This window comes from Bombina bombina, chromosome 6 (assembly GCF_027579735.1).
Source record: "Bombina bombina isolate aBomBom1 chromosome 6, aBomBom1.pri, whole genome shotgun sequence".
NCBI lineage: Eukaryota > Metazoa > Chordata > Amphibia > Anura > Bombinatoridae > Bombina > Bombina bombina.
The window spans coordinates 261,968,897-261,983,268 of NC_069504.1; the positions used below are offsets into that span (position 1 = coordinate 261,968,897).

General features: G+C 38.0%; 1 protein-coding gene across 2 annotated transcripts in view; it reads right to left on the reverse strand.

Annotated features, from left to right (window-relative positions):
- Positions 1-14,372, reverse strand: part of LOC128662831 (carboxypeptidase M) — a 281,631-nt gene that overhangs the window by 78,528 nt on the left and 188,731 nt on the right. For both annotated transcript variants that reach the window (XM_053716817.1, XM_053716816.1), the window contains exons 5-6: positions 12,740-12,924; positions 2,830-2,979 (exon numbers count right to left, since the gene is read on the reverse strand). In XM_053716817.1, the coding sequence (XP_053572792.1) occupies positions 2,830-2,979; positions 12,740-12,924 (335 nt within the window). The remainder of the gene's footprint in view (positions 1-2,829; positions 2,980-12,739; positions 12,925-14,372) is intronic.

Consider the following 14,372-nt stretch of genomic DNA (forward strand, 5'->3'; position numbering starts at 1 on the left):
TTATAATTTAGACACTGAGCTGATTAGGCCTTTTAGTCCACAAGCCATGTTACATTGCCCTTATAGGAAGTTACCACAGAATTTAAGCGTGATGTTAACATTTGCCAACATCATTAAAGGGTGGCAGCAATACTGTACTCTAGTTGGGCAGGAATTTCGTGTGTCTGCGTATTTACCTATTATTGGCTGCGTTGATTTTCCATCAGGTCTTAACTACAGACTGTTTTTGGAATGGAGAGAGAAGGGTCTGAGTCAATTCGCCCAGTTGAAAGATGATAGGGGCGGGCAGACTCGAACTTTTCAGAGCCTGGCAGAGCAATACCATCTTCCAGCCAATAATTTTTATGCATATCTGCAGGTACGCCATTATATCGAAAAACTCAATAGAGAAGTGGCAATCGAATGGGGGCAGGCTCAGATAGTTCCGGGCCTAAAGCTTTACCAAGCAGGGAAACGCTCAATCTCTTGGTGGTATCAGAAAATTTTAATGATTAAAGGGCAAACACATATTATCCAAGCTAAGGATAAATTTATTAAATATTTTGACAGTTTACAAACTGAGGAGATAACTGAAAGCATCAAACTCGCCGCTGAGGCAACCTCTTGTACCAGTTGGAGAGAGACACAGTGCAAAATAATTAACAATTTTTACCTGACTCCATCAAGAATGGCTAAATGGACGGCGTCCAAAGCAGGGAACTGCTTCAAATGGACAGAGGCAGGGGCAAATCTGCTGCATTGCATCAAGAGTTGTCCCAAAGTCAGGCAGTATTGGGCAAAGGTTCAATATTGGCTGAACTGCCATCTTCAGAGTAAGATAGAGTTGCAGGCAGATCAAATATTTAAAAAAAAAAAAAACTCAGCCAATATTGGCTTTAGACATCTCACTAATCTTGCGATATTGGTGGCACGTAGCCTGCTCTTTAAAAAATGGAGACAAAGAGAAATCCCTAGTATTAGGGAATTTATCAATGTCATTAAAACCCAGATGATTGTTGAAAGGCAGAACCTGAAGGCTGGTTCAGAAAAACATTATAAAAATTACTTTAAAAAATGGGGAAGTTTCATAAGTTCTTGGACTTCAGAGCTGCAGATTCGCTTCTTGGAGCCATTTCAGAATGCAGTCCCATTTCTAAATTTGATTATAGTTGGAGTACTACCTAGGCTATGGCTAACAGAGAGGGTTAGGTGACAGAATTCATATCAAGATGGGCCTCTTTTTTTTTTTTCCCTCCGCTCCTCCGCCCCCCCCCCCCTTCTATTCTTCTTTATTTTTTTTTTAAAGACTCCTATAAGTTTCTTGATTGCTACCTTTATGATTGCTCCGATCTATTTGGAGTTCTAATTCAGTGTAAGTTAATTGAATTTTAATTTTTTATTTTTCATCATCTCTCACTAGATGATTATGCAGCACCTTTTGATTTCTTGAAAGTTATAATAGAAGTTATTCATACGTTTAGAATGTCTCAATGTATAAAATTGGAAAAGTGAGGTTAAGATCTTTTTTTCTTGTATTTTTATGCATGGATCTTTTTATGTTATAATAGAAGCGATTTTATGTTTTCAACAAATGTTTATATTGTGAGGTTTCTCTTCTGTATCCATACATACTGTGTTTCAGTCTATTTATGTTGTATTATGATTTTAACTTCAATAAAAAAGTAATTTAAAAGGTAATAAAGGGATTACCTATCTTTTGAAACAATAAAAATTCTGGTGCACACTGTCCCTTTAAGGAAGAGAATTAATCAGCAGTGCATATAAATCTGTGCAGTGCATGGGTATTGACTGTAACAGGTTTTTTTTTTTTAATCTAAAAATGATGCAGAAAATGTTCAGTTTTATTGACAAAGTTCCACCATTTTCCAAGCCTCTATAAAAGAAGTAACTTTCAGTGTGCACAACAGGGCAGGGAGTATGGCTTATCATTGGCTCTGCCACCAACTTTATTAGTGAAGAAAAAAACTATCAACAGTCCATCTAAATGATAAACAAATTCCCTTACAGACAATATATATGCACTGCATAGGTTTGCATGCAGTACTGATTAATTGCCTTCTGTTCTATCACTTTTAAGCTTGTCCAGATCACTGTGCTTATTTGTTGCACACTCTAAGAATGATCCCTAATTGAAACACACGTTTCCTTCTCTCTCTCTTGCTCTTCCATAAACATGCTTCCTATTGGTACAATAACCGCATTTTGCAGGGAATGTTGATTGTTTACAATTTTTTAATAATATTACAATATATTCCGTGCCTTTTTTAAAGGGACATAAATCAAGTTGTGATAGAGACAAAATATAATAACATGTACTTTAATTACTTTACCTGCAAATTTATACTGCAGTGCCTCGCCATTAACCCTTTCTTTTTAGTTTCTGAATTGTAAAGCTCTAACTCCCCCCACACATTTTTTTCTATGGCTGTATTTATATCTATTGTTTTTTTTTGGTAGAATTCAAAAGTGCATAGGGAATATCTGCTGGAGCATGCCTAAAAGCTGTGAACTCAGTTGAAATACAATGCCTGTGTCTAAACTCTGATAAGGAGGGGTGGAGTTGGCTGCTCCAGGCAGCTTAGCTATCTAATTCATTTTGCTTATTTTTGAAAATTATTTTAAAATACTTGCCAGCAATTTCTAAACATTTTTTTATGCAAACTATTTTTAATTAATTTGCCCCTTTAGGATATGCACAGATCTCAACCTGTTTTATATCCCTTTAAAGTGAAACAACGTTAAACTAAAACAGTGTATAGTGAATACGTCAGGACAGTGGTTCAACATAAAACTCAACATAATTGTGAATTGTCTTTTGAAAATGCTTACCTTGCACTGCGTACCATGTATATCCATTGGTGATGCCTCCTGCAAAGCTATAACCACAGGCATTACCCTGGTACATGTTTGCGTGGTTTGAGGCGTACACTGTTGCAAGATGAATGAAGAAATCATTGTCTGGAGAGATTGCATTTGTTTCTGCACAGAGATTGTTAGAATCAGTTTCAGTTTAGATCTTCATTCCAAGTTACACAACATAAAACTACCCATTAGCTAAGTAATTAACAACTAAGACAGGACCTGTAAGAAACTACAGAGGTGTAACAAGCAATGAAACCTCAATTATGTATAATAAACACAATCAAGAAACCAATAAAGAAAATAATAGTTTTAAATATTTATACATTGTTTGCGGTGTAGAAAATATTTTATTCTCAAGGTCGTTCCCGTTATTTTCTTGAAGGCTCTAATGAAGGCAGCTAATGGCATTATGTGCAAGTCTTACTGAGCTACTGTTTATTTTTTTAAAGTTACGTTTTCAGCGAAACCTATAAAATCCTTTCCTTATATACAATGTTTTACAGCAATCCATGGCGTGTCAGAAAGTAAAACCAGTAAAAACAAAGCAAGCATATTTTTAATTTGATATATCTAAAACAAGTCTATTTTTTTTAAAATGTATTACATTTTTTTTTTTAATAAAACAATTTATACGGCTTCATAAAGGTTTACTCTTTGCTTTTAGTCTTATGGAGGTTTGTATTTACTTAATAAACCAGCTATAGAAGTACTGCCTATAAGGCGAGGACGTCTCAGTTCTACGTGTAAACAAGCGTGCATCCCCTGCAAGTTTCAATACAAACACAAGCAGCTTTAATTGATCATATATTAGGCAAGTCAAATATTAACCCTTTGCGGTCCTTTGTTGGAATATATCCGACAAAGGGTTTTAGCGCATGCGCTAAAATGTCGGATTTATTCGGACTTTGACGATTTTGAATTTCACAGCTAAATAGCGACATCTAGCAGTGACTTGCTATTTAGCTATGTAATTCAAAAAAATTGCAGTGAAAATTAAATCAGACCCGCCGGCCGCACAAATGAAACATTTAAAGGACCGGAAAGGGTTAATGTGTTTTTGTGTTGTGCTGTTCATTTGCATGATAGATTTTTATTACTGTACTGCCCCTTAGGATGTATATGCTTAGGAGCCAGCCCATTTCTGGAGCACTATATGGCAGCCGTTTTGCATGAATGTTATCCATTTGCAAGAACACTAGATGGCAGCACTAGTTCCTGCCATGTAATACTCCAGATGCCTACCTAGGTATCTCTTCAACACAGGATATCATGGGACTGAAGGAAATTTGATAATAGAAGTAAATTGGAAACTTTTTTTTAATAAAATGGTATGCTCTGTCAGAATCACAAAATACATTTTTTGGGTTTTATATCCCTTTAATTGCAATCAATTGCCACAAGATTGGAGGTTATTTATTTAAAACCTTTATACATAAGTTAATACACGTGATTACTTAGTATGGTATGACGAGCTTCTGTTGAATAATTATGCAAGTGGTACCATACTCGCCAAGATGGATCAGTCTAAAGTTGTACATTTTTACAGCCAGTATTTGGCATGAAGACCTTGACGGCAGTGCTTCCTCAGGCTCAAGAAAGACCCTTTTCTTTCATATAGGTGGTGAGAGTCCACAAGCTGTTATTTATGGGATACACATTCCTACCAGGAGGAGGCAAAGTTTCCTCAAACTCAAAAGCCTATAAATACCCCGCCCACCTCACACATATTCCAGTTTAAATCTTTGCCTCCTTAGGGGGTGGTTAAGCATGATGTGCTATGATTTCTTCAGTGAAAGGCGCGTCAGAGCATATGGAAGCCTGGTTCCCCTCAGAGTACAGTGCTTGTCAGAGGGCTGTGAAGGGAGTACTGCCTCATGACACCATGTTTTTGCTTTAAAAGGAAATCTTTTCATGGGCTATCTGTAAATTCGGTCGTAGGGATCTCCTGCCTCCCCTTACAGTACAACTTTATACTCCTATTCCATTACCTCTGCTGATATGTTTCAGTACTGGTTTGGCTGTCTGCTTTCAGTGGACAAGTGTCTAAAGGTAAGTATATTTCAAATTATTTTCAGACACTTCATGCTATGGATTAGGCACTTTTTTTGTGAAAAGTGCTTCCTATGTATTTAATGATATGTAGGAGCCCTAGGACAGGTACTTTTTTCCCTCTATGAAATTTATTGATATATTTGTCTTATATATGTATATTAGGCACTATAAAGGGGATTCTAATAGCTTGAATCCATATGAACAGGGATTCATTTTTCTATCATAAGCTAATGCAGTATAATTTTATTTTTCTTTAATGGCCTTACCTTTGAGCTCGATATCCGTTTCAATGTAACAACACTTTTAATTTATTGCGCACGAGCGCGCATTGCTGTGACGCACTTTAACAGTTTTTTTACCACGTCATCATTTCGTGCTGTTTTGGGTATCTTCTTGGAAAAAAATTGCACCCTTTATTTCTATAAAAATACCTCCACCCTCACATTCTTTGTGTACAGATTCCACAGCAACTCCTACTCACAGGAAATAAAAAGTCCTTAGTGTAAGGTAAAAAACTTTTTCTTTATTGGTGGTGAGTACAGGATAAAACCATAAGGGAGCAAACAGCTCACATCAGCAGGAAAGAGTATCCGGTAGTGCAGGAAACAGCAGACATGTTTTGTGTGGGATCTCCACACTTGTTCACTGCACTACCGGATACTCTTTCCTGCTGATGTGAGCTGTTTGCTCCCTTATGGTTTTATCCTGTACTCACCACCAATAAAGAAAAAGTTTTTTACCTTACACTAAGGACTTTTTATTTCCTGTGAGTAGGAGTTGCTGTGGAGTCTGTACACACTGGAACTTTGGTTGCGTTCTAACGGGGATGCTTTTCCAGCTGCACCCTCCAACAGGAACAGGCTCTCTTTGACGTGTGCACGCTGAAGAAACGCTGCCGGATACACACGTGGTGCAGGTGAGCGCCGTAGATCTTTTGCTTTCTCCCTCACATTCTTTGGCCTATAACACAACGAAGGGTTGTATATTACTTGCTCGCTAGTTCTTTACCTAGAGTTAAACGCGATGCGTTTTTTAAACACCTTAATATATAAACACGTCTGTTTCCAACTTTTTAAAAGGCTTATTTTCTCATTCCTCAAAAGCTTGCTTTAAAAAGGGTGCCATAATAGTGTATTAGTGCAACTTTCTTTTTCTTTTTTTTTTTGTCATAATGGAACAGCCTGAACCTGTTCCTGAAGTTACCATAGGAACTGATCCAGTTGAACATATTATACCAAAGCTAAGTGTGCTTATTATAAAAAGACTGAGGTAGCTTCTTCAGCTCATTTATGTGGCTCATGTTTTGATTTCTTATCACATTCTGAGAATGTTTCTATGTTTACAAATACATCTACTAATTTTCCCTCTAATGCATAAGGCATACCCACAGCAATGAAGGTTTTTTTATTGCTGCTACCACCTTCACATAAACGTAAAACAGCACAGGTTTTACCTACTTCTAGTAGTAATATATGTACTAACCGACAGAATACTGATGTATCTTCTAATGGTGGGGATTTCTCTGATTCTGAGGCCCTTTACATCGGACACAGAGATTAATAATTTTTACTTTTTATTTAAAATTATTCACTTTAGGGATTGAAAAAACTAATCCTTCTGATATACCCTGCAATCGTTTAAATTCAGTATATACAACTGTTGTCAATCTTCCTGAGCTTTTTTCCATTCCTGATGCTGTCTCTGATATGCTTGCTAAAGAATGATCTAAACCGGGTACTTCTTTAACCGGGTACTTCTTTTAACCCTTGTTCAAGGTTTAAAATATTATATCCTTGGGGGCGGAGCCGACAAGCAGAGCAACAAGACGTGTTCACTTGGAGCTCCTGTACATAAATCCTGACATTAGTAAATATTATCAATTTTCATATCTACTATATACTTCTGAATGTCAGGACATCTATACTATCCAGCATTCTGATCAGCCAAGCATGCAACTTAGAGATCACGTTTACAGTCTATGTTCTTCGACGACTCCTCATGGTGAGTGACCACACTAGCTCTGAGACTGACATTGGAAAGCAACGTGTACAAGAAGTCCCAAGCTAAACTAGATCCCTGCTCCTAGATTGGACATACGAGACTACCTCTGCGATTCCTAAAATAAAGTCTTGGTATTATACTGTGTGGTGAGAACCACTATCTTGGGCCCCTCGTCTTTCTCATCGCAGCTCAATCTAAATGCAGTGGCTTCTGACATATGAGGAATAGGCTGCCGCAAAACTGCTCCCCCCCCCCCCCCCACGGGAAACCAGGCTACTAAGCAGTGAGATATTACTGCCATAACTTTAAGATCGAAACCGTGCTCATTAAACTATCACAAGGCACCTAAACCCACTGTAGTGCTCAGAGCAGCTATAAGGCAGGGAGAAGAGCCACACAGTAGCAGCGCTATGAAGGCCTATACACGAATCTCTATACGGGAACAACAGATCGTGCAGCTATTCAAAAGTCTTGAACAGCAGCTGTGCCAAGCCCTAACAATTTCAATCCCACACAATGTGACACAGACTAGTGGTGATCCCTCACCGGGGGGTGAATACTGTGCTGCCCAAATCTCTGTGAAAGGTGCAAGATGCCATGAGCCTTTTGCAAAGCCTGGTACACAAGAGATAGCTAAGAGCCACAGCAGGGAAGCAGTCACTTCCTTCACAAGAGTAGAGGGACCTTGCAGTCCGGAAATACACACGAAGCAGCTCTACCTGTCGAGGAGTCAGTGAAAAGGATAGGTTACATGGGGGACTCCCTGGTCATGCCGAGGGTAGAGGAACTTGGTCCACCACATTACAGGACCAACCCGCACAAGACCCGCTATCAATCTTTTAGAGCCCGGCTGAAATTTTGCTGAGTGAGAGCAGGTCTGCTCTATTTCTGAATAAAACACAGAGACGTTTTAACTTATATACCTACTGATGAGTGGTGGAATGTACCGCAAGTAAAGCTGCTCTCTATAACTTTTGGAGTACCTGCTTTCCTGTTTTCAATAAAGTGCTATGCATCTACAGACTGTCTTAGAACTATCTTCTTATGGCGACCTGATAGCATTCAGATGATACACACAATTGCTCTACAGACACTGAAAACTGGAGTAGGTAAAGTTTATGGGCCCACTAAAGGGTCACTGGACACAACCCAGAAGTTGTTCCCACATTTACACACCTCTGTTCCCTCCTACATACTCTCCATTCATGTAGTATTGTAACACATACAGTCTATAGATTTACTCTACTATTATGCTAATAACTAAGTTTTCCCTTGTTTTATTCATTTGTGTTTTAAGTTAACTACTATATTTGTTATTAACTACTTATGCTATTGAAGCGTGTCAAATGTGGTATCAGTTTGCAACACACACTGTACAGGAGCTTACTCCATTATTATGCTATTAGTTCGTTTTTTTCTCCTGCCCCGCTCATTTGTGTTTTAAAATCAGATTACTGTATATGTCGTTAATTACTCATGCTATTGAACTTTTCAAACATGGTATTGTTTATGTAATTTTTATAATGCCCTAGCCTAGTGCTTTAACAGCTTCAATATCTAACTCTGAATCATAGATTACTTTCTCAAGCTTGGTGGTCAGCGGCCGAGATTGCACAACAATTGCATATATTTATATATTAGAGTGGAAGATCCTGATAACTTACGGACCATCACTGATGCTGGAGCTATTAGATATAGCATAATATAGTGGTACACATCTACTGAAATACCAAATTCTACCCTACTTTACAATATTTGAATAAGCTATGGTGTTATATTATTCTTTCCTCTACAAGGAGATAGTAAGTGTACATCCGCTATAGATCAGCTAGCTAGGAAGGACGATATGCTATCTATTGGCTCACTACAAACTTTTCTTCCCTCACCCATTATACATATGTCAAGCTATAGAGACAGTGATGGCAGTGACTAATACACATTCTAATCTAACACCCATTTATACCTCCAATGCTAATAGTTATTAGTCCTTATAAGAGATATTCTATCCATAGCTCCTCCACCCTTATAAAAGTTTCTCTCTATTTTCCTGCAAATGAGGCCCTAACTCTAGTTCCCACATACTAAGGGCCAGCTTAACTGTAAACTCCCTAAGCGTATTTTACATACTGTTAGGCCCCATCCTCTCTATTAATGCTGATGAGAAGGAGTGAATTCCTTGTAGGTCCTTTAGTCAAGCAGCGGAATCTTTAAATATCTCACGGGGGGTAATTGTCCCAGTTCCCTTACAGGAACAAGGAATGGGTTTTTATATATCTTTATCGTACAGAAAGAAAGAAAATTCCAACTTTCAAGATGGAAACTATAAGAACTATTCTGCCTTTTGTTCAGCAAGGTCACTATATGTCCACAATAGACTTATAGGATGCTTACCGTCACATTCCAATCCATCCCGAACATTACTGATTTCTGAGATTCTCTTTTCTAGAAAATAATTACCAATTTGCTGCTCTCCCTTTTGGCCTAGCAACAGCTCTAATATTTTTACAAATGTTCTCCGTGCCCTTCTATCTGTAATCAGAGTGCAGGGTATTGCTGTTCCTTCGAATACATGGTTGGAGGATCAATTTATCAAAAGGTTCTTGACTCCTCAGACAAAGGTCGCCTTTTTGGGTTTCCAGATAGTTTCAGTGTCCATGACTCTCTTTTTTTGACAGAAAAGAGACGGATAAAATTGGTAACAGCTTGTCTAAACCTTCAGTCTGTATCATTCCCTTCAGTGGCTATGTGTATGGAAGTTTTGGCCTCATGATTGCAGCATCGGACGCTATCTCCTTTGCTCATTTTCATATGAGGTATCTACAACTTTGCATGCAACGCCAATGGTGCAAGGACTACACTCAAATATTACAACTGATATTCTTAAAAATACCAATGCACAACTTTATTTGACTTGGTGGTTAAACCACCATGCTGTTCTTCAGGGGGCCTCCTTTGCTCATCCTACCTGGTCTGTGATCACTACAGATTCAAGTCTTTCAGGTTGGGGACCTGTCTGGGGGTCTCTGACAGCATAAGAGGTTTGGAATCTTTGGGGGGGCGCGGTTAACAATCAATATCTTGGAACTCTGTGCTCTTTTTAGAGCTCTTCAGGCTTGGCCTTGATTGAAGAAAGAACCCTTTATGCGTTTTCAAACAGACAATATCACAACAGTGGCATATGTCAATCATCAAGGGGAAACTCGAAGTTCCTTAGCCATGATAGAAGTATCCCGAATACTTTCTTGGGCGGAATCCAATTCTTGCCTAATCTCTGCGATCCATATTCCAGGTGTAGACAACTGGGAGGCAGACTATCTCAGTTGTCAATCCCTATACCCAGGGCAATGGTCTCTCCACCCAGATGTGTTCTTTCAGATTGTACAACTTTGGGGCCTACCAGAAATAGATCTGATGGCCTCTCATTTGAACAAAAAACATCCCAGGTACCGTGCAAGGTCCCAGTATCTTCAGGAAGAGGATTTGAATGCCCTAGCAGTACCTTGGTCTTACCAGCCTGCTTATATCCCCCCCCCCTCTGGTCCCGATTCCCAGAGTGGTTTCATGATCAAAGTGGAACAGTCCTCTGTAATTCTGATAGCCCTGTGTGGCCTCATAGGATTTTGTATGCGGACCTAGTTTGGATGTCCAGTTGACCTCTTTTTCTAAGACTAGACCTGTCTCAAGGTCCCTTCTTCCATCCAGATCTAAAGTCTCTAAACTTAATGGCATGGAAAATTAATGCTTAGTTCTCAGTCACAGAGGATTCTCTGACTCATGATTAACACTATGAGTCCGGCCCGAAAACCTTTTTCAAGAAAGATTTATCACAAGGTTTGGAAATCTTATATTTCTTGGTGTACTTCTCATGATTACTCCTGGCATTCTTTTAGAAATCCTAGAATTCTTCAGTTTCTTCAGAATGGTTTGGATAAAGGTTTATCTGCCAGTACTTTGAAAGGTCAAATCTCTGCTCTTTCTGTAATGTTTCACAGGAATATTGCTCATCTTCCAGATATTCATTGTTTTGTTCAGGCTTTATTTTGTATTAAACCTGTTATTAAACTTATTTCTCCTCCTTGGTGTCTTAACTTGGTATTAAGGGTCGTACAGGCTCCTCCTTTTGAACCTATGCATTCTTTGGACATTAAACTTCTTTCTTGAAAAGTATTGTTTCTTTTGGCTATCTCTTCTGCTAGAAGAGTTTCGTAATTGTACGCTCTCTTTTGTGAGTCTCCTTATCTGATTATCCATCAGGATAAAGCCGTTTTGCAGACTTCTTTCAAATTTTTACCTAAGGTTGTTAACTCTCACAACATTAATAGGGAAAGGATTGTTCCTTCTTTTGTCCTAATTCAAAAAATGCTGCTGAAAAGACTTTGCATTCTTTGGATGTTGTACGAGCATTCAAATATTATGTTGATGTTACTAAGGATTTCATACAGACTTCTAGTCTGTTCTTTTTTCTGGTTCTATGAAAGGTCAGAAGGCATCAGCTATTTTTTTTTAGCTTCTTGGTTAAAACTTTTGATTTACAAAGCTTATTTGGAGGCAAGTCATTCTCAGCCTCACAGAATTACAGCTCATTCATCTAGATTTTTTGACATATCTTGGGCTTTAAAGAATGAAGGTTCAGTCGATCAAATTAGCAAAGCGGCCTCATGGTCTTCTGTGCATACCTTACAAAATTTTACCATTTTTATGTTTTTGCCTCGTCAGAAGCAGTTTTTGGTAGAAAAGGCCTTTAGGCAGTTGTCCCAGTTTGATAATAATGCCTATATTTTGAGGGTGTTTTTGTCATAAAAGACTTTATTTAAAAAAATTTTGGATTTCATTTCTCCGTGAAAAAAGTTGTTTTGAATTTTTGTATCCCTCCCTTTATTGTTACTCATGGACTTCCACATCTTTGGTGGTATATCCCATACATAACAGCTCATGGACTCTCGCCACCTATATGAAAAAAAACATAATTTATGTAAGAACTCACCTGATAAATTAATTTCTTTCATGGTGGCGAGAGTCTGCGAGGCCCCACCCATTTGGGGTTCTATTTTTGTTTAAAGCACATCTTTTTTTCTGCTCCTCTCTTTTTGCTTTTACTTCTTAAACACATCACCACTTGACTATACGATAAACTGAGGTATGTGTGAGGTGGGCGGGGTATTTAAAGGCTTTTGAGGTTTGGGAAACTTTGCCTCCTCCTGGTAGGAATGTATATTCCATACGTAACAGCTTGTGCACTCTCGCCACCATGAAAGAATTTTTTTATTTATCAGGTAAGTTCTTACATAATTTTTTTTTTCCAACTCACACTTTTGTATGAGTTGCTTTGATCCTTACTAAACAATTATGTTGTTTAACCTGCTTGTGTATGTCTGACATTTTCCAAGAGTCAGGGTCTGTCAAATATTTAGAAATACACAAATACCACACGGTGACCAAAATACAGTGGGGATTCTGATACAGCCACCAAAATGCAGCCAGGACCATTATTATACATTTTAAATACCATCTGCATTTTATAGCTCAATTTAGATCTTGTTCAAAGGATTTACCATTTGCTCTAAAGTGTTACATTTTATATAATCTATATATTTTATAGAACAGAAAAGGCAAAGATATTAGATATAAAGCATAGTGGTGCAGATATATAATGAAGAGTGCTTGATCATTTTTGGGTCCAGTGTCACGCTAAATGTAAATTATTTCAGTTTTACCATATCATTCAAACATCAAAGTATACATGTAAGCAGATCATGCCAAAGCATAACATGGTTATATTAATGAAGGGCATAGAACAGGTATCTTTGCACAGTAATATTGTTACCTGAATTAATGTTATCATAAGGGTAGCTGGCAACAAGTGCTCCACCATGAAAATTTGCAGACAGGACAAATGTCTCACTCTTAACCCAATTCATAACTGCCTGTGTCTCTGGTTGTATTGTTGAAACGGTTGTTGAAAACGCATCAGGGAAGTTTCGATTCAAGTCATAATTATTTTTATTGTACCTTTCAAAACAAAATATGAAAGATGAAAATATTCAATTTTTTTTATCACATACAAATGCTAAGCAGAAAAAGAAATGACAAAAGTATGAGAAAAACAAAAAACACAATTTAATTAAAAGTGCTTGACTTGGGAATTTAGTCCTTAAAAGGACACAAAATCCAATTTTTGCAACTTTGTAATTAACTTCTATTAGAAATATTTCTTCGTTCTCTTGCTATCTTTATTTGAGAAAGCAGGAATGTAAGCATAGGAGTCGACCTATTTTTGGTTCAGAACCTAGGTAGCACCTGCTGATTGGTGGCTAAATGTAAATCATAATAGGAGCAAATTAGAAAGTTGCTTAAAATTATAGTTCCCCAGCCTGACTTACAGGTAATGCAGTAGGCTGTACACAGCCCATAAGTAAATGGATCACTCTTCTCAGTGTGTGGGTAGTATGGCAGTAGCATAGTTGCCAACATTTAAAAAAAATTCCAGGGACACTTTGCAGCAGAGCAAGCAAGCGGCATACTGGAGTATTGACGACCTACTGTTCAACTGCTCCGTCCACTCAGTTCTGCAATCAAAACACACCCATTTGATAGTAATAGTATAATTTACACTTATCCATAGTTTATTATACAGATTACAGCACCAAGCTCTTACACCTACCCAGTCTCTGGAACACATTCTGGGCATATGGTTATTTTTACAACACAGCATCGAAATTAGAAAGACAAATAATATGTGAACCCATTCAATAATAATAACAATATTCCATTAGGAATGAATTATATTTAAATAATACACTATATCTATTTATCATCTATTTATCTGTATATATGTATGTGTGTGTGTATATATATATATATATATACAGGGAGTGCAGAATTATTAGGCAAATGAGTATTTTGACCACATCATCCTCTTTATGCATGTTGTCTTACTCCAAGCTGTATAGCCTCGAAAGCCTACTACCAATTAAGCATATTAGGTGATGTGCATCTCTATAATGAGAAGGGGTGTGGTCTAATGACATCAACACCCTATATCAGGTGTGCATAATTATTAGGCAACTTCCTTTCCTTTGGCAAAATGGGTCAAAAGAAGGACTTGACAGACAGAAAAGTCAAAAATAGTGAGATATCTTGCAGAGGGATGCAGCACTCTTAAAATTGCAAAGCTTCTGAAGCGTGATCATCGAACAATCAAGCGTTTCATTCAAAATAGTCAACAGGGTCGCAAGAAGCGTGTGGAAAAACCAAGGCGCAAAATAACTGCCCATGAACTGAGAAAAGTCAAGCGTGCAGCTGCCAAGATGCCACTTGCCACCAGTTTGGCCATATTTCAGAGCTGCAACATCACTGGAGTGCCCAAAAGCACAAGGTGTGCAATACTCAGAGACATGGCCAAGGTAAGAAAGGCTGAAAGACGACCACCACTGAACAAGACACACAAGCTGAAACGT